The sequence below is a fragment of the Schistocerca nitens genome, chromosome 4, assembly GCF_023898315.1.
Source record: "Schistocerca nitens isolate TAMUIC-IGC-003100 chromosome 4, iqSchNite1.1, whole genome shotgun sequence".
Lineage (NCBI taxonomy): Eukaryota > Metazoa > Arthropoda > Insecta > Orthoptera > Acrididae > Schistocerca > Schistocerca nitens.
The window spans coordinates 867,300,377-867,326,178 of NC_064617.1; the positions used below are offsets into that span (position 1 = coordinate 867,300,377).

The following is a 25,802-nucleotide window of genomic DNA, read 5'->3' on the forward strand; positions in this document are numbered from 1 at the left end:
ATGCGAAGAGGCGATACCGTTAATTCAGAAGCTTCTTCAACACATTACCAAATCTTAAGACGTGCTTCGCCGGCCGCTGTGGCCAAGCGGTTAAAGGCGCTACAGTCTGAAACCGCGTGACCGCTACGGTCGCAGGTTCGAATCCTGCCTCGGGTATGGATGTGTGTGTTGTCCTTAGGTTAGTTAGGTTTAAGTAGTTCTAAGTTCTAGGGGACTGATGACCTTAGAAGTTAAGTCCCATAGTGCTCAGAGCCATTTGAACCATTTTTTAAGACGTGCTTCCGGCGCCACAGCAACCAAGGAGATGTTTTGCTGCAACGCGATAACGCTTGGCCCCACACATGTCTGGGGACTGCTGAACACATCGCAAAACAGGGTTAGACAGTGTTTCCCCATTCACCCTACACCCCTCACCTAGCGCCATCGAACTTCCACTTGCTTAGGGCGTTACAGGATGCCATTCATGAAAGACCTTTTGAGGACGATGAGGAGGTGGTTCACACAGTGCAGCGCTGGCTGCACCACGAGGACAGAGATTGGTACCAAGAGGGCATACACGCCTTGTTTTGCGCTGGAGGTAGGCCATAGAACGGGATGGTGAAATAGGGTGTGTAGATGAAACACCATTCTTTAGTGTGTGTAGTTCTCGTTATATTCAATAAAGAACTGTTGAAGAAATAAATGCCATGCATTATTTTCTGGGCAACCCTCGTAAATACCCCGTAATAGCATCCCGGGACTTATTTCAAAACGATTAGCTACCCGCATTCTGAGTTTATAGACACAGATCATCTGCTTGCCTCTTCGAACTGATCCAGTGTGTTGCAAGTACTGTTGTAAAGAACAACATCAACGAGAAATCATCGGAGAACAAGTGGGAGGAAATCCTACGCGCCAATACATTAAGGTAATCCAAGAGAGGGTTAACTGTCTCGAGTGGGAAGGAGCGACCAGTTGTACTGTACGTCACCTGTACCGCTTTCTGCGGACTCGTGGCTAAGGTGAGAAACTTTTACCGAGTTTTGATACCATGAGGGGATCTTTCAAGGTGTTGACTGATCACCTATAAAAAAGTCAAATGATCTTAAAATGTCTGTGTTAGCACGTTACGTTGTTTTTTCTATGTTTACAGTGGTTTGCCAATCTTTGCACCATGAAAATACCATTCATTTTGTAACAACAAGTTTCCAATGTGTCACATCCGTGTGCACATCTATGTTGTCTGTGTCTTGTGGGGGTACGTATGGTATCCTTCAGGCCATTTACATAGAGTGGGAACAATGGCGGACCGATCACAATACCCCTAGGTACGTAGATCGATTTCTGAAGATGTCTGTTCATTTACAAAAGATGTATTGAGATATGTTTGCTAGCAAGTTCTTTATTCAATAGCATATCTGTTCGGATATTGAGTACGCACATATTTAAGACGCGATAATGCAGACCAGTATCGAAAGCAAATCGCATTAAAATACGGGGGTTTTTCAAATGGTTCAAATGGCTCTGAGCACTATGGGACTTATCTGCTGAGGTTATCAGTCCCCTACAACTTAGAACTACTTAAACCTAAGGACATCACACACATCCATGCCCAAGGTACGATTCGGATCTGCGACCGTAGCGGTCGCGCGGTTCCAAACTATAGCGCCTAGAACCGCTCGGCCACTCTGGCCAGCGGGGTTTTTCAATAGCATTGTAGTTGTGTATAAATTTACTGTGACGATCCTCACAGCTGATTAGGAATGCTAACCTCTTATACCATTTACCACATTATTTTACTTTACGTTTCACGTTAAGTTCAACGCTATTTCCATTGGTAATACAGTAAACACTGAACTTCGGTTCTATTTCCTCCCAGTCTCACTGCAGAATGCCATGTGTAATCTCTCAAGCTCTTATCGATGGTAGACGGTCGAGAATACAAAAAACTTTGCTTGTGAAATAAAAAGGTGAGATACTATAAACGGTTTTCCCTGTCTCTTCCTGCCCTATGCCCTGGAATACGGTCTCTGAGGAAATATCAACCTTCGTTAAAGGAACTGTAGATAAACCCACCACTAGATTGAAGATTCCTCATCAGTTTCTCAGTCAGGCGGGGGACTCATACACGATCCAGTGTAAGCCATAGTTCAACGGCTACGACTAATGGGGGATCGAACACACCCTACCTCACGTCCTTGTGATAATTGAGAAGAATCTACAGTAGTTTGAAAGTACAAATACTGAATAAAACTTCGTTTGAATAAACAAAGTAAAATTGTTTAATATTTTTATTTAGCATTTAGTAATTCTGTGAAATGACAAAGCAGGAACTGGTGCAAGAAAAACGTTGTAGAAGCATGTGTGGTTATGTGAATGATAGGTAGTGGTTGTAGGAAAATTAAAGAAAGCAAAAGCACTTGTATGAGTGTTAAGAGCTCAGAGGACAAGCCGGTAATAGTAAACGACGGAAAGCTGAAACTAATATATAAACGGGCTGCACAAAGGGGACAATCTTGGACACAATATTATGGACTGAGAAGAGAAAGTGAATGAAGAGGAAATGGTGGATGCGACACTACGAGACGAATTTAACAGGATACTGAAAGCCCGAATTCTAAACGAGGCCCGTGGAGTATACGACATTCTCTCAGGATTGTTGGGATCCTTGGGAGAATGTACCACGACAAGACTGTTCCACCTGGTATGCAAGATGTATGAGACCGGTGAAACACCTTCATGCTTCAAGAACAACGTAATACATCAAATTCCACTCAAAGATTTTAGCTCTACCGAGCCATCATTTCCATAAGTGAGGGTCGAAAAACACTGACACAAAATAAGTTCAGAAGAATGGAAAGACTGTAGAAGCAGTCCTCAGAGAAGGTCGGTTTGATTCTAGCGAAATATAAGAACACTTAAATCAGTAATAATGGCATTCTTTTCTCAGAAGATAGCTGAAGATAGGGAAACCTGCATTTATACCATTTGAAGATGCAGAGGAAACTTTTGACTTTCTTGACTGGTAGACATCAAATAATGGCTTGCACAGATGTAGATGTTGAACTTAAAAAGCAGTGACGAGGTTAGAAAGGTACGCAAGTAGAACGATTTAGAAGTTCTGCTGCTTCCGATGGCCATGCGACCAATTGTTCGTTACAGTCACTGACAGTAACAATTGTCTTTAAGGGATGTGCAGTAAATAAAAGGGAAAAGTGTGAATGACTCTTCTACAGAATTCATTCAGAAAGGAAAGGAGGAATGTCGTCGCGTCTCATACCCATGTTGAATTTCACCTACACCAAGTAATTTTCAACAGCATTGGTACTCTCGATATAACTGTCTAAAATAACTACCTTCATGCTGCATATTCCTCTTGAAATATATTTTTCTGAGACAGCTATTAATTACCAATGTTCACAGCTATCGAAATTCGACTCGGTTCAGTGTGGGTAACAAATGTACACAAACCTGTGAATGATACAGAATGATATAGTGAATACATTTGCGCACTGTGTGAAGCTTGTGTTAAAACTTTCGTGCTGAGAGGTCGTGGTCCTTATAAGAAACTATTTAATAACTTCTCGTCCCTACCTGCGGGAGTCACCTTCGGTAGAATGACTCGAATATATACTTAAATTTAAGTGTTATACAGGGCACCACCATTCGTCACGTGATACCGAAGCCGTGAATCTTTTTATGAATGAAGCATTAGGGAATTACCAGCAATTAAAAAAAGCGGTGATTCTAAATATAAATATAACGTAGAAGTCGACGGAAATCGAAAGTATTTGACGAGGAAATGTAAAAACGAAAGAGAATTAGTGAGGTGGGGAAAGAAGAAGAGATGTTGTCGACTGCCATATTGTTGGTAGAGTGGTAAATGCTATGGGATAATATTTCCTTTGCCAAAAGCACATGGCCACGCAAGGCACGGTGACTTCGGAGTACTTATGAAGATGTAAAATTTGCTGTTAACGATATTTTCTGTAGTGTAAGGTTGAAAGTCACCTGTTATAAACGTCTTTGACGTTATGTATCAATATGAGAGTTGCAAGTCACTCTAATAATTCAAAGACCTACTAGTCTATGTTTTCGTCTGAAAGAGAAGTCTCCTCTTCAGCTGAGTAGAGAGAAGCATGTCTACATGTAAGTCATTCTGAGCAAATCACTGTCAGCCAATCAGGTTGCTTGGTGCAGATTTGAAATACGGTTGGGCGGTTTTCCGTTTCTCTTGGCCTTACATCTCACCGGATGTCGACGAGTTGTACAGTTCAGAATTTCCATTTGCGAATTACTTAAGATGAGCATTACTAAGCTGCAGAGTTCAGGATTGTCCGTTAGATCGTTACTCGCTCACGCTGCATTGGCCAAACTCCATATTTTTACATGATTTTTTCAGGTGTTTCTGTGATTTTCAATTGTGTATCCATGTTATAAGAGTCGAGGGGCATGAAAGGGAAGCAGTGATTGGGAAAGGAGTGAGACAGGGTTGTAGCCTCTCCCCGATGTTATTCAATCTGTATATTGAGCAAGCAGTAAAGGAAACAAAAGAAAAATTCGGATTAGGTATTAATATTCATGGAGAAGAAGTAAAAACTTTGAGGTTCGCCGATGACATTGTAATTCTGTCAGAGACAGCAAAGGACTTGGAAGAGCAGTTTAACGGAATGGACAGTGTCTTGAAAGGAGGATATAAGATGAACATCAACAAAAGCAAAACGAGGATAATGGAATGTAGTCAAATTAAATCGGGTGATGCTGAGGGGATTAGATTAGGAAATGAGACACTTAAAGTAGTAAAGGAGTTTTGCTATTTAGGGAGCAAAATAACTGATGATGGTCGAAGTAGAGAGGATATAAAATTTAGACTGGCAATGGCAAGGAAATCGTTTCTGAAGAAGAGAAATTTGTTAACATCGAGTATAGATTTAAGTGTCAGGAAGTCGTTTCTGAAAGTATTTGTATGGAGTGTAGCCATGTATGGAAGTGAAACATGGACGATAAATAGTTTGGACAAGAAGAGAATAGATGCTTTCGAAATGTGGTGCTACAGAACAATGCTGAAGGTAAGGTGGGTAGATCACGTAACTAACGAGGAGGTATTGAATAGGATTGGGGAGAAGAGAAGTTTGTGGCACAACTTGACTAGAAGAAGGGATCGGTTGGTAGGACATGTTTTGAGGCATCAAGGGATCACAAATTTAGCATTGGAGGGCAGCGTGGAGGGTAAAAATCGTAGAGGGAGACCAAGAGATCGATACACTAAACAGATTCAGAAGGATGTAGGTTGCAGTAGGTTACTGGGAGATGAAGAAGCTTGCACAGGATAGAGTGGCATGGAGAGCTGCATCAAACCAGTCTCAGGACTGAAGACCACAACAACAACAATCCATGTGAGCAAGGTCAGCTCTTTGTGCAGACTTCATCTTTGTCTGAATATGCGAGAATTAATAGCTATTTTTTAGTGAATCAGCCGAAGATATAGGTTGATTTTCACGTCACTTTACCACTGTCTAAACACTGTTACTTGTACTGTAAACCATATACGATTATTTTCTGGTTTTTGTGAATTTTCGTACGCTCGTGTGGTCCGTTAGGGGACACTTCTATATGAATACGGAGATGGTATCTGCTCTTTCGGACATGTCCGAAAGAACAGATACGATTGGTGAACTTGCGGCTCTCGAAGAATGAAATTACAATGAAATCCAGACCTTTAGTTGCGTAGAGGGGTTGATAAATAACAAGGGGGACAGTTCAAACTGTGTGCCCCGACCGGGATTCGAACCCGGGATCTCCTGCTTACCTGGCAGGCGTTCTATCCGTCTGATCCATCGAGGAGACAGTGGACAGGGCGACTGCAGAGACTTATCTCTGGCACGCACCCCGTGAGACACACAATTCCAGCTTACTGTCCACACGCTACATTTGCAGTGCCTCTGCCCACTATACTCATTACTTGCGGCACTCAATCTATCGATTCCCGTAAGAGTTCGGGCAATGTGAGTGCATCCGCACTGAAAAAGATTATTGGCTGGTAAGCCTTATCTAAATGAAGATGGTATCTGTTGATTCGGACATGTCCGAATCGGAAATCGGGAATCGGTAGATTGAGTGCCGCGAGTAATGAGTATTGTGGGCAGGGGCACTGCAAATGTAGTGTGTGGACAGTAAGTTGGAAGTGGGTCTCACGGCGAGCATGCCAGAGATAAGTCCCTGCAGTCGCACTGTCCTCTGTGTCCTCGATGGCTCAGACAGAGAGAGCGTCTGCTATGTAAGCAGGAGATCCCAGGTTCGAGTCCCGGTAGGGGGCACACATTTTCAACTGTCCCCGTTGATATTTATCATAGCCTGTCGCAGCTATAAGGTCTAGATTTCATTGTAATTTCACATTTGTATGTGTTGTTCATAAATTTTCTTTTCTGATTTCTGAATAATAACTGGGAATTAAATTTAAATCCCTCGCTAACTATTTCACTGTACAAGTAATGCTTCAGTCCTGCGATTTTATGCACATGTGCTCACTTACCTTCGTCCATGCGAGTGCCATGTGCGAATGTAACATTTATAAAGAAGTGTCTTTGCCACAACTAATAAAGCGATAAGCTACCTTGAACAGAAACAGTATGTTCTATTATGTTCAATTTCACAGTCGAGCAAGGTAAATACGAATTGCAGAGAACTTCAGTATATGTGCTGTAGTAGTGAACGCATCGAAACTTTACACTGCTATGAAAACTTCTTTGTTGTTCGGTCCTAGGTGTGCAACTGCATAGCACGTGTCTCTCCTACAAGGAATGAGGCATTTACGTTGACAGGTTGTTTTAGGATGGCTGAAAAACGTGGTTGCAACTGGTCTTCCATTCATTTACGTTAAATGACGCTTTTATACGACCCGTTGCTCTGTGAATGTTTGCCTACTACCTAATATTACATTCAGTGTGTTCAGATCGTGATTTTATTCATTTATGGATCCAATTTCATGCAAAGGGAGAGAATTTCAGGGCATTAATACTGGACCCCATAATTTTCTGTGCATTCAAGTTAAATTAGGACCGGTAGTAGCACCTTTCAAGGTCCTCACCTGTCATAAAACCCTAAGTATCTTTGTTGCATCTAGATTTCTAAAGGAGTTAACAGAGTAATACCATGCTCATATTGCATGCGTTTTGTCAGTGTAAACACAAAGAAATGTTAGTACAAGAGCTACAGGGAAACAGTCAGCAAACAGTACATTTGAGCGGATTGTAAACATCGTGAACTAAATTTTCTGCGGTTTTCGTAAATTAAATACGGTGAATGTTAAAATGGTTGTTTCCAATATCCCACCACAGTATTTCTGGCTTTATGTTTGTCAAATCGGAGCTTATGTTCTTCAGTCTTTAATGAATTTCCTGTCGATGGGACACTGAATCTCAACGTTACTTCTTGTTTTAATTCCATCAGTGAGCACAGCATAACGCATAACCTCAACAGCTGTCTAAGGCTTCTTCTTCACTATACGGCTGGCCTACAACAAAACACACAAACTGAAGTGGCGACGGCGCCGTGACTCACCTGAAGAAGCTGGGCTCCCGGCAGTGGTTGGCTCGCAACTTGCTCACCAGGATGCATACGATGTGTGCCAGGAACACAGAGTTCACCTGCACACACCCAACAGCGTAGTTCACAAGCCAGCAAAGCATCTGATTACTGCATAGGAATGTGAAAACATGTTAAGCAGAATTGAAACTAATGCTGACTAAAATGATCAGCATATAGACGAAATAATGCGTGTATTTTTAAATTAGCTACTTGTTCACAATGATCCACATTCGTCAGTGTATAAAAACTCCTAAGAAATTCGATGGTAGTCTGGGCACGTCGGAAATTTAATTGCAGGGCACTCAGACTGTCGCTCAACAGATTTAGTGAAAGCATCAAGTAAACTTTTCTACGCTATATTTTGTAATGTACCTTCTGTATCCGCTGCTTAACTACTGTATCTCCCAAAATGTATATCAGCTATTAAGTTTGTACTTTTTATGTATTTACTTTTTATGTATTTAGAGACTAAGAATTTGTCAAAAGTAAATAAGATCTACAAACAAAATGTAACATACAATGAAATAAACAAAGAGGTAACTGCTGGTATCCAGTCAATACTTACTGATGCATGATGAAAGTAAAAGGTATGACCTTACTTTCAGGACAGTCATCATACAAAGAAGAAACAATATGGTATTTGGATTTGAGTCATGAATCGCTTTCTTTCCACATCAGACTTTATTTTCTACAAGACATTGTAGTCCATTAATTATGGGAAACACAAAGATGTGGAACATACTAGCATAACCGGTGGAACACTTTCTTACATGAACTTCTGTACACCTATATAACTAGAGACAATTACGAGGCTTATTCGGGAAGTAAGATCCAATTAGACGTGAAGTCACTGTGAAAATCCGATGGAATTTTGCACAGATGTGAGTCCAGAGTTTCTTCTGGCGTATACAATTTTCAAACAACTTACAGGAATTCAGCCCGGTAAAATTTACAGCGATCGTCGATATTTCGGCGGGAGTACACCCCGCCATTTTCAAGGTTTTAAATTTGTCTGCACATCGCCTGTCCGTTGCAGCTTGTGCTTTGAAAATGACGGGGTGTACTCCCACCGAAATATCAGCGATCGCTGTAAATTTTACATGGCTGAATTCCTGAAGTTGTTTGAAAATTGCACAGATGTGTTGGGCAGTGTCTTTAGTGAGCCTTTCGATCGCTTCACGTCACTCTTTTCAGTTCAGAGCGCAGAGTGATCACGTAGAAATATCTAAAACAAGTGTCCCCAGCCAAATACGTAAACCTGGTGAGAGATTTCACCTGAAGCTATGCAGCCCACATAACATAAATGTCATGCGTTTCTTTCTTTAAGGCAGTTTTCAGCCGCATTTTGCAGGGGCAATGGAGACGCACCTGCAGCGTTTTCGATGGGAAGTGTTTCATCACCCACAACACAGCCCTTTATTGGCTCACTCCGTAGTTCATCTTTGCTCGCATGAACCACTGGCTATGAAGACAACATTTTGTCACAGACAACGAAAGGCAGAGCAGCGTAGAGAATTGGCGGAAAGCGGCTGCTTTCTGTGAAGAGGGTACTGGAAAGTTTGTATAACGCCACGACAAATGTCTAAGTCGGAGCAGCGACTATTTAGGGAGGTACCTGGAAGGTGTGGGTAACAGTTGCGAATAAAATATTTTTGATTTTCGCTGTGGTTTTCATTTCGCGATCAATCGGACCTTACTTTCCGAACGGCCCTCGTATCTAGTCTGGTTGCTCACATTCCTCATTTTTCCCTGGCACAGTATCTCATCGTACAGTTTGGGCTCTCCTCGAAAGCTTAATATCAAGCCCAAAATCCTGTACCGCGATTCACCCTCATCCGTTTTAATTATGTCCTACAGTACAGAGCATCCCATAAACGAATAAAATGCATTATGCTCTTGCAGAACAGGACGTAATACCTAAATTTTATTATGTCTGAAGTTACAAAGATACAATGTATTTGTACTGGGTGGTTATAATTAAGCTGGCGGTGGTTCGAGTGCTGCAGTGTGGGCTGTGCGCGTGGCAGAACACTGAAACATCGTCGGTATGTTCATTAAACTGTGCGTTCACGGAGTATACTTTCTGCGACCAGGTGAAAATATGGCGATGTAAGCAGTGAGAATGCGGTGTGGACGCAAAAGAAGAGGAGCAACGCTCAAAGATATGATAACGGTGGTTCTGGCACGCTTATTAGGATATGGTCACAAGTTACAGCATGTGCTCTCTCGACTCAGCAACATGCTGCATCATTAACATGGTATGTTCGACAGGTTCTAACAGCATATCCGGTATAATCAGAAATATATGTCGTCGTATTCTATTCTTCTGTTCAGGAACAGTCCAGAAACAATCGTGATGGACACGATCTTTCAGATATCCCCACAGCAAGAAGACACATGAATTTAGGTCGGGGGACCTGGAAGGCCACACATCTTGAAATTGCTCTGGGATTATGCGGACTTTACAGAATGTTTCTCGGAGCAAATTTTTCACTTAGCAAGCAACATTTGGTGTCGCCCCATTTTGCATGAAAACAGCGACGTGGATACAGTTCCGTTCTTGCAAAGTTGGAATCACATGGTGCCCGTGTAGGTCCTTATAACGCCTAACAGGTACGCGTGATGTCATCACCTCGAAGAAAAACGGACGGAAAATAAAGGAGGCTGTGAAAACACACCACACAGTCACACAAGCTGAGTGCAGTGGATGTTCCTGCACAACGTGTTGCGAAGTAGAACCCCATATGTGAGTTCTGTGAGTTGACGGCACCGTGCAGAGTAAAATGTGACTCATCCGTTCAATGAATATCACCCAGCCGCGCGTCATCCATTTCCATGCGTGCCAAGAAACGAAAGGCAAAGTAACGATGTTGTAGACTACCTTGGGGCTTCACTTGGTGTACATTCTGAATTTCGTGTAAAATGTGCGGCAAAATCTTTTGAACTGTTGACCAGTGAAGAGACAATTCCTGTGACACAGCTCGAGAAGTGGCTGCAGAATCTGAGGCACGTGCTGCGCGGTCAGCTATAGCTACAGCAACTTCATCAATAACTGCCATGGGAGTGGGCCGCCTCCCTTTCCACGCTACACCATCTAATTGACCTGCTACTTCTAATTTCTTTATCATATTCTTCAACCCGTTTGTTGACACGGGGCCTGTTTGCATCTGTCTCTGTCGGCGATATTCCTGCAAGCGCTGCTGTTGCTGCTGTTACGATAAAACAACTTCAGCAGCAGTGCGCTGCCTTTCTTCTCTATAGCCACTGTACATCGTACGGAAAACTTCAACCTCCTTAATCCGTTTCACCAACAGTCACTTCCACAAAAGAAATCAACGCGGACCACGAAGAGACAATCATCATACTGACGTAAAAACGGAAAACATTTCATATTCTGAGTGCTTATAGCGCCACATTTTCAGCTTGTGTCACAATGTGGAACCATTATTTTTTTCAGCGTACTCCACGAGTGCAACGGTTAATGAACATACCTACGGCGTATGGATAAACAAACCTAAGTGCGGCTTTTATATCTGGCTACATTGCTGAAAGCAGCAACAAGATCCCACCCTTTATACGACAGAGATACCGTGTCAGTGATGAGTTTTGTAATTGGAGCAGATTGCTAACATCCAGCATGTCAGAATAAGATTACAAAAGTTGTTTTCATTATGCGGAAGGCTTCAAGATAGATATATGCTGCATGTACTCGTAATAAGAATCTCAGTCACCAGTGTTTACGTTTCAATAATGGTTGCCAGCACCCTTGTCTTTCAATTTCAAAATAATAATATTATTAATGGGATACTAAATTACGTTTTGTTCTGCGTGCTATTATTTTTTGAAAACCTCGTTTCAATATATTGAACCGTTCAGCAAATAGGACAGTTTCACCTTGCCCAATTCAACCTAGCATTGGCCATAGGATCATACCAGAATCGACAGTTTGCCATGGACAACTGCTCCAATGCCTTGAGCAGCCTCCTATAAGTACAGTCCTAAAACTGTGTATAGAGATGAACATAGGGACATACTTCATTTTCAAATGTTGTTTCAGTTGATGAAGGGAAGCAGGCTAGATCACTTTTGATTCCACTTTGCCGCTAATACTTAGTGGGAAAGCTGACTAAGAAAATGATCCAAGCAAGTATACCTGAAAGTGAACTAAGAAAATGATCCAGGCAAGTCGACATGAAAATGAACTAAGAGAGTGGTTCAGGCAAGTGGACATAAAAACTGATTAAGAAAACGATTCAGGCAAGTGGCCATGATGGTTGTGTGGGTACGAAGAGCGTGCACACTGAGCGGGCACGTTGAGAAGGAAAGTTGGCCGCAAAACCTTTGAGAGCAAGTTGTCCACAAAACCTGTGCGGCCAAGTTGATCACGAGAACTGAGTGGACAAGTTGGCCACGAAAGTTGAGCAGGCAAGTTGGCCACGAAAGTTGAGCAGGCAAGTTGGCCACGAAATCTGGGCACGAAATCTGGGCACGGAAGCTAGGAACGAAAGCTGGCCACAGAAACTGGACTTCCTTTTGGAGTGATTGCTGTGTAATGTATTCTGTAGCTGTTTGGAAAAGCACCAACAAACCGTTTAGAAATAGCAGAGGAAAAGGCTGAATTCTACTGCTCAGAATTCCCACAACAATAAAAGAAATTAAGTTTTTGTTCGCTGTGTCTTCCCACATCATGATGTTCATTCCTCTCACTACCAAACACAATTTTCCCTCCACTGAAATCAATGTTAGCGGGTTTCATGGTGATGAGTTCGAGAAAATGCCTGACGAACACAGAGACAGTTAGGAGCCCAGATTCCAGCTGGTATTCATGTGGCACCAGTCACACTCCGGGTGCAACCTCAGACTTCTGCTTAAATTGCTACAGAGTGAGTAACGTCTTACTTGACCGCTGTGGATGTCAAAGATATGACAGAATACTTGTTTACAGGACAAAATAAATATTTAAAATGAAGTGACGATGAAATGGATCATTGGAAATGCAATGATCTCATCTGAGTGGAAACCGTTGCGATATGGTGCACATGCAACATAATGAATATATCATAGGGTCTAAAAATTTGTGTACGACATGGCCTCGAAACTGGATTTTTCGTTTTCAATTTGGGAATTTTAGGAAAACTACAGAAACTCCTAATCTGGATGACAAAATGAACTAAACCTTAGTCAGCCAGACAGTGAGTCCCATGTCTTGACCAGTGCACCGTTTCATATGGTGAGCCTATCGATGTATCAAAGAATATGTATGCTACTACCAACCAGGAGGACGAGCAAGTGTACAAATCTTTGATAACTGTTACATTGACTAATACATAGCAGACATACAACGTTCAACGGGTACGTTATTTTTTATAAGATCCAGTCAACCTCCCAGAGGTTTACTTCTAGAACATTGTTAACAGTGTTTACTAACCCACACTACGCTAGGAAATACCTAAAATTACTCCCATATCGACAAACGACTCACCAGCCACAATAACAGGCTACGTAATACCTTACAATACGTCCTCCATCCAGTCATGAAACTCAGTGCGTAATACATAAGATAACATTATGTATTACGGCGCAGCACTGAACACAGGATTATTATGAAACCGGCAAAGACTGAAAGCAGCTACTTACCTCTACTCTTGATTCATAGGAAACCACGTATGAAGGGTGTGTGTTTGGTATGCCATGACCAGATACTTCTGTGTCAATAGCCATGAGAACGTTAGGTTTTTTTCGAGTGGGTCACTATGTTCATTATGTTGAAGCTGGTATCTGATGCAAGATATACAGAATGTTGGTTTTGTGGGAAACCCTACAGTGGAATAGTCCTGTGGATTCACTTCACTTTCAAATCAACAGTCATACCAAAAGATAGGTCTGTGTATCCAATAAATTGTATGATCTTCTGGTCATCGAGAAAGGGGATTCTATTTTGGACCTGAAATCCAATGAACTGTCATCCAGTACTAGGAGATTATTCAGGACAACGTTAAAATCCGTATACCGTGCAGTATTGGCAAGGATCATATGCGATCAATTTGAAAATAATGCCTCCAATATTTTTTCATCTAACTAAAACAAATGCAAAGAGCACAGTAAAGTAGTTAAATAGAGCTAAATTTCAATTACAAACTGTCATTTTTCCATGCACTCACCATGATTCGTTATTCACTATGGGCAATGATGAACAAGATTCTGCATGACACGTTCTTAAAAATCTGATACAGCTGAACCTAGTCACTGTCTGAAGACAGCATTTGAGTCTGGGAAACTTTGCCCGCTTAGTCCATCTGTCATAGGTAGGGCGGGACGCGAAGTGAATGCAGTGAGATAGCGCAGCTAATGTTGGTAACGACTTTCACGGCCACAAACTCTCGTGGGAGTGGCATTATGTTGCAAACGGAAGTTTGCCTTCATCTCTACCCTCACATTGGAAATTTGAGCTTTCAGCTTAGTCACTTTTGTACTGTAGTGTGCTGAACTGACAATTGTTTCAGGCTCTAAGACATAAAAACGATCCATACCCTGTCCATCCCAGAAACCCATGCACCGTACTTTGCGTCTCTGCAGATAACAGTATTTAGAAAACTGCCACCTTGAGCCTCGTACTGATGCAGTTGACTTCCGCCAAATTTACATTCGATGATTTGTTTCGGTCTTGTGTAAGCATCCACAGTATCATTTTTTTTTTTTTCACCAGGCTTCTGACTGGTTGGAAGCGACACCCGTCATGTATTCCTCTCCTGTGCCACCTCTTCACATCAGAGTAGCACTTCAAATCCACATCTTCATTTATTCGCTGGATGTAATCTCTGTCTTCCTCTACAGTTTTTGCCCTCTACAGCTCCCTCTAGTACCATGGAAGTCATTCCCTGACGTCTTAACAGATGTCCTATCATCCTGTCCTCCTTGTCAGTATTTTTCACATATTCCTTTCCTCTCCAATTCTGTGTGGAACCTCCTTATACCTTACCTTGTCAATCTACCTAATTTTCAGTATTCAATTGTAGCACCACATCTCAAATGCTTCGATTCTCTTCTGTTCCGGTTTTCCCACAGTCCATGTTTCACTACCTTACAATGCTGTACTCCAGACGTACGTTCTCAGAAACGTCTTCCTCAAATTAAGGCCTATGTTTGATACTAGCAGACTTCTCTTGGCCAGGAATATCCTTTTGCCGGTGCTACTCTGCTTTCGATGTTCTTCTTTCTCCGTCCGTAATTGGTTATTTTGCTGCCTAGGTAGTACAATTCCTTAAATTCATCTACTTCGTGACAACCAATCCTGTTGTTAAGTTTCTCACTGTTCTAATTTCTGCTACTTTTCATTACTTTCGTTTTCATTCGATTTACTCCCAGTCTATTAGACTGTTCATTCCATTCAGGAGATCATATAATTCTTCTTCACTTTCACTCAGGGTAGCAATGCCATCAGCGAATCAAATCATTGATATCCTTTCACCTTGAATATTAATCTCACTCCTGACCGTTTCCTTTATTTCTATCATTGCTTCTTCGATGTGCAGATTGAACAGTAGGGGCGCAAGATTACATCCCACTCTCACACCATTCTCAATCCGAGCACTTCGTTCTTGGTCGTCCAATCTTACTATTCCCTCTCGATGCTTGTGCATATTGTATATCACCCTCTCCCCCTACACATTACACTTATTTTTCTCAGAATTTCGAACCACTTTGCATTGTCGAACGCTTTTTCCAGGTCGACAAATCCTATGGACGTGTCTTGATTCTTCTTTGTTTTTGCTTCCATTATCAACCTCAACGTCAGAATTGCCTTTCAGTAACAATATCACACACATTTTCCGATAACCAAGATTGCATAAGACCTAGCCGACATTCGAGCTGTGCACACACAATTCCTTGATTTTCATTGAACCATCGTCACGATGACTTGATCGAGACACTGCTCATTGTAAGGAACCGTAGTTGAGCAGAGTCGACCATGACATGGCTTGCTGAGCACAGCCTATCCATAGCTATTCAAACGCAATAAACACTGTTTCACATTAATCACCTCTAGTTTATCATATCCACACTACTTAAGAAAGCGTCCATTGATTGCAGTTGGCTCCATTTCTCCTGCAGTGAGGAGCTGAATGATGCAGTTCTGTTTTATGCTGACTTCGAGGCTATACATCATACTGGAGCGCTTCCAAGACTCTAGTATCTATCGCAGAAGAACGAAACCAACAGGTTATTACCAGAACGATTCAAAAATAAAACTACACCGACATAATCTACATTCCGCTACACCATTACAGGGTAACTTTTCCGAAACCCGGTAATTGTCTCCCATGACGACGCAAAACCTTGAAATTTGGCTCAAAGGTACCTCAACCTTCCACTGTAATGGCACAAAAGCGTGGCGCTCTCCAACGTCAATGTCGGACTCGGCTTCACTTCGAACGGTAAGTGTCGACATATGTGAGAAAATACGATATTGGAGTGCCTTGTTATTCTGAATTCCGATGATCCCTTGGACACACATGCATATCCAAAGGAACTTTGCTTCGTAATTCCGAATAACACAGGCACTGCAATATCGTATTTATCCGCCGACACCGGGCAAGCGACTTGCAAGTAAAGTGCCTCACGTGTTAATGGAATATACATAATGGGTATGCGGGTTCAGGCTGTAGACGCATGGTTGACAGCACATGGAAGACTGGGTCTAGCGTGAGTCGTGCACGGATAGCCAAACAGTAAGGCTACCGCCCGCGATTAGCGGAAAATTCAGGTACAAGTCCCGGTCCAGTACACATTTTTACTGTCGTCATTCCGTTCTACAGCTGTTGGCTGTCCGTATTCCCTATTGCGAATACATTTAATGCATACGAGAAAAGGTCAAAGCTCAGATGTTCCAGGTGTTCATGTGAGCTGTAAGGTGAATTGATGACGTCACATTGGCACCAAATTTCACCAACATTCTGCCCAACTCCATTGTGAACCTGTCACACGATGCGAACGTCATCACAGCCCCTCTTACATTTCACCACATATTTTGTGGCCTCTGCTACGGAGGTCAATAACACGACAACCAGCGTTGAAATCACGCTGTTTTCGTATGAGTCGCGGGGGAAACGTTTGAGACATACCGTCGCTCTCTATTGACAAGCAAAAGGCCTCAAGAGGTGGTGTAAAGAGCGGCAATGAAAACACCTCTTCCCTTGTCTCACTGATTCCCACACATTTTGCAGTCGAGACTAACAATTCGCAGTATGTTCAATAACCTGACGACGTTCTTGGTAACATTTGACATTCCTGACAAGCCCTGGACTATTCAGACCCTCTGTAAGTAGATCATAGATCAGCAACCACACTGAACGTGGTAACATCTCTTTGGAGAGCATTGCGACCGCAAATTTTGCTCTGGTATATTCGGTGGAACTGCTACGAATTGTTCAGAAACATTCGACGGAATTTGAAGCAGCGGTATGTGATGATGCTTTACAGCCCTCTTGTTTTGCAACATCCTGTGGCGTGCTGATGGGGTGGTGTTGGGTGTAGGGCCGATATTGACACAAGCGTGGACAAAACAACAATAGTCCCTCTAAGATCCAATAATTCGGCAACACACTTGGTGCCACCTGAGCACCATTGTTGAGCACTTTAAAAATGTACCCCCGCAGGGACGGCCAGTCACTAATTACTAGTCACCGACGAGACAGGCATATCTTTCGACATCCCGTAGGCTTTGTATGCAGCCAGCAAACACTAGTTCAGTGACGTAACGTCACTCGGCGGAGGGCTGTCTAAATGGTTGACTGTGACACTGGCGCGTAGTAATGAGTGGCTGGCTTTCTCCATACGGGTACGTTTATAAAATGCTGAACAAAGAGGTTCGGGTGGCACAGAGGGTGTTGTCAAACTGCGGGATCTCAGAGGGACCCCCTATCGTTCTGTTCACACTTGTATAATGTCACACTCCCTATCATCACCCTATAAGGGCTGAAAAAGCATAAACTCCCTTCACTGCTTCGCATTACGTTCAGATTTCGTCGAGAGGTTTTGAATGGTCCGTAGTACTTCCATCATGTATACCAGAACAAAATTGCTGTCGCACTACACTCCAAAGATGAGCGATGACCTTCAATGGGACTGCAGGCACATGTTTTTCAGAGAAGGGTTGAATCGTCTGGGGGGGGGGGCGTGGGAGGGGGGGGGATATTAGCACTGTCAAACATTGCCAAGAACGATATCCTGTTGCTAATCACATTGCGAACTGTCTTTTTCTATGGAAAAATATGTGGGCATCAACGCCCCAGAGGAAGGGGTGTTTACATTGACGCCTTTTATGCCACCTCCCGGGGCCTTTGCGTCTCAGTCCTGAGCTTAAATATTTTCTTCGGCCACCCATGAGGAAACAGAGTGGTTTGAAAGCTGGGTGTCATACTTCTGACCTACATCGCAGATGGTTCACAACGAAGCGTGAAATATGTGTAAAATGGTGTTTGATGACCTTCCCACAGAGGCGTTGGGCAGAATTATGAAAAAATTTGGTGCCAATGTGAGATCAATACCGCATCTTACAGGTCATTTCACGTGATACGTCAGCACGATACAGGTCACATGGACTTGCAAGGGCTGGCCTTTTATTCGCATGTATCGACTCTTTGCTGTTTGACGCATCGCCGAGCATCAGGGTGACCTCACAGGGCACTTCACTTTTGCATCCTTGCAGAGGAAGACTGTATGCACCTTTGAGCAAAATTTCAAGCTTCTGCTTCGCAATGTCAGACACTTACGAGCTTTCGAAAAAATGACCCTTACATTGATTTGCGCATTGTAGGTTGGAGACTCAAAGTCAACAAACAAACAAAAAAATGAGGTGTACTATTTTCAGACGGATTCTACAACATTTCAGGTTGCACAGCCTCGGGACAGACTGGGAGACGAGTGGGTGATACTGACCAGCAGGCTGACCAGACTGGGCACGTAGAGGACCCACTCGACCATGTGGTGCGGCTCCACCCAGCAACTGGCCGGCTCCCCCTGGGCCAGCAGGTGGCGCAGCAGGGCGTACGCGGACACTGGCAGCAGCGGCACACCTGCAGAAGAGACGAGTGTGGGGGCAGTCTGGTAGCTCGAGGTGTACACTGCCAGGAATAGAAAGTGTCACACCAATAGCGACTTAACCTAATGATACCAAACTGATACTCCAGCACTTTGTATTGTTGCCTGAAAATGGAAAAAAGTGCTAAATAAATACGAGGGGGAGCTGGAAAATAAGTTTCCCCTGTCGATTGTGGTCAGAGTTGTGTGTGAAAGGAAAAAAAAGAGAATGAGACATTAAAGATAATACATATCTTTATTTTTCTACATAATTTCCAAGTACATTGAGACATTTGTCATACCACTTTATAAGCTTCAAAAAATCAGGGCGTTGCATACGGAAGAAGCGTTGAATGGCTTGTTTGACGTCAGCATTGCTGCCAAAGCGCCTTCCGCAGAGAGTCTTCTTCAAAGCAGGAAACAGATGGAAGTCACTTGGTGTGCGATCCGGACTGTAAGGCGGATGGTGTAGGCGCTCCCAACCAAGAGCTGCAATATGGTTTTGCGCTGCCGTCGCCGTGTGTGGTTTCGCATTGTTATCCAACAGCAGAACGCCAGATCTGAGAAGGCCAGGCCGCTTTTTCCAAATCACCTCTTGCAATTTCGACAGAGTGGAACAGTACTGCGCAGCATTGATGACTGCATCCTCCAGAAAGTCCAGCAGCAAAACTCCTTTGGAGTCCCAGAAAACGGCGAGTAGCACTTTGCCTGCAGACGGGGTAGTTTTGAACTTCTTTCGGACAGGTGATGACGGATGTTTCCACTCCATGGATGCGGCCTTCGATTCGGGCGTGTAATGGTGGAGCCCCGTTTCATCCCCCGTCACAATCCGAAACAGAAGGTCATTTCCAGATTCATGGTAACCCACGAAGTGTTCCAGGCTGAACGTCATGCGTTGTTCCATGTGTGTCGGGGTCAGTTGACTGTGCACCCATCGTGCTGACACCTTCTTGTACCGAAAAATGTCGTGGATGATCTTGCTAGCTCGCTCACATCAGATTCCAAGTTCTGCCGCTACTCCATCGATGGTGATACGCCGGTTCGCTTTAATCATGTCATCCACCTTCCTGACATTTGCATCTGTAGTGGCCGTGCGCGTCCGTCCAGGTCTCGGTATGTCCTGCACTTGCTGACGTCCATCACTGAATTGCTGGCACCATCTCTGCACCATTTGCCTCGACATCACACCTGACCCGTACACCTCAACAAAGCGGTTATGAATTTCTGTGCCTGATACTCCACGTATCCATTCATAGCGGATAACAGCTCTCACTTAGCCTGTGACCACGACTCTAAAACGCACCTTCTTTCCATAGCTACAGGAAAATACTGAAAGGCTGGCCTCCGCTTTGCGCAGGCACTGTGACAGCGCCATCTGCTTGATTGCGGTCGACCTCTACCCAATGGTGTATCGGTGTCTTGCACGTGCGCGCTCACCTGCCGTGTCGTCATTCGCCCATATCACACAACTCTGCACCACAGTCGACAGGGGAAACATATTTTCCAACTCCCCCTCGTATTTCCTTGCGGACGAAAAGATACGAAGCGACAAAAGCACAAAATCCAGTAAACTAAGACATAGCCCTGTCTGTCATAAAAAAATTTAATAATAATAATAAATAAAATAAAATAAAAAAATAAAAAATACAACGCTCAGTGTTAACACTAGTTGTGTACAGACTGTGATACGAGTAAAACACTTTTTTCGGTAGGAGTCGTTGGAGGAATAAGAGGCAAACTTGTACACTCACATTTTGTTACATGGATGGAAAAGTCTGTGATGTGGTAATTTATGTTTGCTATATCCAAATATAACGATTGTTCGTTAACATAAAATAATGGATTTTACCTTATGTTCATAGGCGTGTAGTGCACCTTTCCTCTAAGTTATAGCCATTTTCAAAGCAGCAGATGTGCGTTAAATGCTGGCCGCCATTGCTGCAACACTCTCTAAATTCACCTAAAGCTGGGCACAGCGCCCAAATATTAGCTAAAAACTGGCATCATTAATCAAGAGAAGGAAAATGTGCAAGCAGTGCAAGCACATGTGGACAGAATTTTAAATTATTTCATGTACACCAGGACGCAGCCAGCCGCGTACGTTAATACAACGAAGTAGCTGATTATCATTTACGATTTTGAGCTACTTATAAATGTTTACTAGGTTATCAGCAGCCCTACATGTGGAAACCACATTTGTCCTAAAGATAACATTGCTCATGTTCTCCTATTTAACCTGCTGTTTAAGAGAATAGTCGTCATGACACTCCTATGAAGCTAGTCACATCTTTAAACAAACAGTAATTGTCGTGAGACGTCCGCTAATACTACATGTACTATTACATACAATGGACATAAATCTCTTAACAATGTTGACTATATCCAGCTTCTATGAATCTCATATGAATCGTACAGAACTTTATATTTTTCATCAGATATAGAGAAATTAAAGTGCAACAATTTTTGCCCCCTTTATTCATCAAATACTTTACAATTTTTTTAATAAGTTAGGATATTTTACAATACCCATTCTGAGGGAATGTGTTGATCAAAATGTTATGCGAGCTTATTTTCAGCACAGCTACAGGTAATGAACAATGTCAGTATGTGATGGCTACTGGGAGTGTGTAATGTTAAGGTACGTTTCAGGTGGAGATAGCAACACGGCAGATACGGAGGAATTACACGTGAAGTTCATCGCCATCTCTCAGACACTGAGGAAGTTCGAATCATTGGCGTGAGGCACATGACAGCATCATACCCACAGGCTGCAGAGACACAGTAATGCAGAACCAGTGATGACGCAAAGGGCTCAGGACAACAGCGTGGCAAAGGCACTGGACCTTGCAGAAGGACTGTGTTGTGTGGGTGTACATTACGTGGCGGCCTGGCTAACTATGAACACTCGAGACATTTAGTACTGGAATACAGCACCATACGTCTTATTTACAGTGTGTACAGAATATTAAATATACATAACTTTGAAAATCTGAGTCTGTTCCTGTAACTTTGTAATGCAAACGTGCATTCCTTTCACGTGTTTACGCTAACTCTTACGCACATTTATGCGATCAGGAAACCTCAGTAGCAGCCAGGTTACATGCACATCTAACAATTATGCGTCAGTAAGAAGCATTAACGATAACATCGTAGGAGGCAATGTTGTGCAACCTTAGTAGGGACAAGATCCGACTATTAGGCAGTAGGATCTTACAGTCGGAGACTGTGTTCCGAGACAAACTTCCGTCACAATGTCCGCAAACGTGACGTCAGATCTTCCTGGTAACAGCGATCTAAACGCCCATTGGTTGAGAGTTTTGATATACACTCCTGGAAATTGAAATAAGAACACCGTGAATTCATTGTCCCAGGAAGGGGAAACTTTATTGACACATTCCTGGGGTCAGATACATCACATGATCACACTGACAGAACCACAGGCACATAGACACAGGCAACAGAGCATGCACAATGTCGGCACTAGTACAGTGTATATCCACCTTTCGCAGCATGCAGGCTGCTATTCTCCCATGGAGACGATCGTAGAGATGCTGGATGTAGTCCTGTGGAACGGCTTGCCATGCCATTTCCACCTGGCGCCTCAGTTGGACCAGCGTTCGTGCTGGACGTGCAGACCGCGTGAGACGACGCTTCATCCAGTCCCAAACATGCTCAATGGGGGACAGATCCGGAGATCTTGCTGGCCAGGGTAGTTGACTTACACCTTCTAGAGCACGTTGGGTGGCACGGGATACATGCGGACGTGCATTGTCCTGTTGGAACAGCAAGTTCCCTTGCCGGTCTACGAATGGTAGAACGATGGGTTCGATGACGGTTTGGATGTACCGTGCACTATTCAGTGTCCCCTCGACGATCACCAGTGGTATACGGCCAGTGTAGGAGATCGCTCCCCACACCATGATGCCGGGTGTTGGCCCTGTGTGCCTCGGTCGTATGCAGTCCTGATTGTGGCGCTCACCTGCACGGCGCCAAACACGCATACGACCATCATTGGCACCAAGGCAGAAGCGACTCTCATCGCTGAAGACGACACGTCTCCATTCGTCCCTCCATTCACGCCTGTCGCGACACCACTGGAGGCGGGCTGCACGATGTTGAGGCGTGAGCGGAAGACGGCCTAACGGTGTGCGGGACCGTAGCCCAGCTTCATGGAGACGGTTGCGAATGGTCCTCGCCGATACCCCAGGAGCAACAGTGTCCCTAATTTGCTGGGAAGTGGCGGTGCGGTCCCCTACGGCACTGCGTAGGATCCTACGGTCTTGGCGTGCATCCGTGCGTCGCTGCGGTCCGGTCCCAGGTCGACGGGCACGTACACCTTCCGCCGACCACTGGCGACAACATCGATGTACTGTGGAGACCTCACGCCCCACGTGTTGAGCAATTCGGCGGTACGTCCACCCGGCCTCCCGCATGCCCACTATACGCCCTCGCTCAAAGTCCGTCAACTGCACATACGGTTCACGTCCACGCTGTCGCGGCATGCTACCAGTGTTAAAGACTGCGATGGAGCTCCGTATGCCACGGCAAACTGGCTGACACTGACGGCGGCGGTGCACAAATGCTGCGCAGCTAGCGCCATTCGACGGCCAACACCGCGGTTCCTGGTGTGTCCGCTGTGCCGTGCGTGTGATCATTGCTTGTACAGCCCTCTCGCAGTGTCCGGAGCAAGTATGGTGGGTCTGACACACCGGTGTCAATGTGTTCTTTTTTCCATTTCCAGGAGTGTATATATATGAGTAGGAGACGAGCGGACTGTCCCTATTGGCCGAGGGAGGAAGGTGGCGTCTCTCTTGTGCGCCGGGAAGACAGGGCGAGTTAGTAACGGGCCACTCAAAAACGAGGCGGCTCCAAAAGAACGGTCGCGAGTAAATATAGCAGTAATAAACAAAATATAAAGTGAAGGTATTAGTTATCAGTGAACGCCACGTGTCGTGGGCAGTATCGATAAATATGTGTGTTGTAAAGGGTTAAGTATAACGGCGTAGCCAAGAGCCGCCATATTTGAAAGTGGGTGACGTGTGTTTCAAAGAATTCTTCATTAAAACGAGTATATCAAAAAACGTTGTTAACACTTAACAACTGGCATCCCGACACACCCCACTTCAGCAGGACCACAAACCAACATTGAACCTGGCGCCTGAGCGCCTCTACTGTGCGACGAGGGACTGCCGAAGCAGCAGGACACCAGGTTAGTGATACAGAAACCAGAGAAGTAAGGCAGAGTCGCTTCCTTCACGTTACAATGCCACAGAGGGCATTGTAACGTATACCTGTCTTGGATCACTGAATAATAATACTGAATACGCAGGGCGTATCAAAAAAGTGTCATTAAAAAAGCATTCGTACTTCAGTATTCCAGTACCGCTTAATTTTTATCGTGCGGATGTGCTGTTCTGGCGCACGAATAGTTACATAAATGAATACCACAGACCTACTTAAAGTAATTCTGAATATGTAATTCAAATAATTTTGGGTAGAGTAAGCAAAATGAGTTTTCGGAATCAAAGAATCTTTGTCCGAACCGTTTTCTTGGCACATGTAAATGTACACTGTACTTGCTAGAGTTAGATTGGATACATTATATACGGGAATAATGTGCGCTATTTTGGGTGCCTTTGCTGTACGAAAACATCACGATTAATCTAAGCTAGGAAAGCTACTAGTGGTGCAGTGTATGCCCATTAAAATCGAAATGGAAATTTATCATCGCCTGGGATGCCATTCGTTTAGAATTCTACCTCCTTCGTCATCTACATCTATACACCGAATGTCACACTGTGGTGTGTAAACTAAAATTTCTCTAATTTTACAATCATGGTCATTTCCCGAAATACAGGGTGTATCAAAAAGAATCATCCGACTTGGCACATCTATAATTCTGAAACTAATAAACATATACAATGAATTTCGTTTTTTGACGGACGGGAAACTCAAGAATTTTTTTTTTCATACCTTTTCATAGCTGTTAAATATGCCTCCTTAGAGATGCACGGCATATGTCAATGCGCTATTCAAATTGTTACCACACTGCAACGAGCATGTCTTCAGTTACAGCATCCACAGCTGTTATGTGATGTCTCAGTTCATTCATTGTCGTTGGTAACGGAGGCACATAAACAGTCTTTTATAAACCCCCACAAGAAATACCTACATACTGTCAGGTTCCATGCCCTTGGAGGCCAGTAATGTAAGGCTGCGACTAGTCCATCATTCAGTAACCCTGTGATTTAAAAATTCCTGCACTTCCAGATGCCAGTGTGGCGGTGTCTCATCCTGATACTAAATGAAGTCGTTCGAATGAGTGTGCAACTGGGGGAAAAGAAAGTTCTCAAGCATATCGATATATGTGATTCCTGTAACAGTGTTCTCAGCAAAGAAAAATGGACCATACACTTTTCCTGTGAAACTGCACAAAACGCATTAAATTTTGGAGAGTCCGTCTTATGTTATACAACTTTATGTTAGTGTTCCGTACCCCATATTCTCACATTATGACAGTCCACCTTTCCATTTAAATGGAATATTGCCTCGTCACTAAACACTAGGCGTGGAACAAACGTCATTCTCCATCTTGCCAAGAACAAACCTGCAGAACTTCACAAGTTGTTGTTTGTCACCTTCACGAAGAGCTTGCAGTAGCTGAATTGTGTACGGTTTCACCTGTAAACGTCGACGCAACGTACGTCAGAGGGACGTCGGGGTCATGATGAGCTGTCGAGCTGCACGACGAACGCATCTGCGGACACGTTGTGAAACTATGGCGGATGCGTTCGACGTCTTTGTCAGACACTCGTGGACGGCCCGGCGATTTGCCTTTAACACAAACAACCTGTTTCTCGGAACTGTTCATGCCATCGTCTAATGCTCTATGCTGTAAGAGAATCCACACCATTACTAGTACGAAAGTCACTCTGAACAGTTGTTACTGACCCGCACTGCGCAAAACGTAGAACACAAAACGGCGTCTGTTGTACCGACACCATTTTTACCAGAACTGAAGTGGGCGCACGCTGCTGCTACCTAGCGGGAACAATGTAAAACTTGAGAGTTTTCTCTTTCCAGCAGCACCACAGTGTAACATAACAGTCGCGACACTCACTGCTGTAAAAGTTGTTGCCGTTTGACAGATGGAGCGA

The 25,802-nt window shown here is 43.8% G+C and overlaps 1 protein-coding gene across 1 annotated transcript in view; it reads right to left on the bottom strand.

Annotated features, from left to right (window-relative positions):
- Nucleotides 1–25,802, bottom strand: part of LOC126251946 (corticotropin-releasing factor receptor 1-like) — a 418,931-nt gene that overhangs the window by 43,299 nt on the left and 349,830 nt on the right. The window contains exons 8-9 of the mRNA XM_049952707.1: nt 18,505–18,641; nt 7,540–7,625 (exon numbers count right to left, since the gene is read on the bottom strand). Of these exons, the coding sequence (XP_049808664.1) occupies nt 7,540–7,625; nt 18,505–18,641 (223 nt within the window). The remainder of the gene's footprint in view (nt 1–7,539; nt 7,626–18,504; nt 18,642–25,802) is intronic.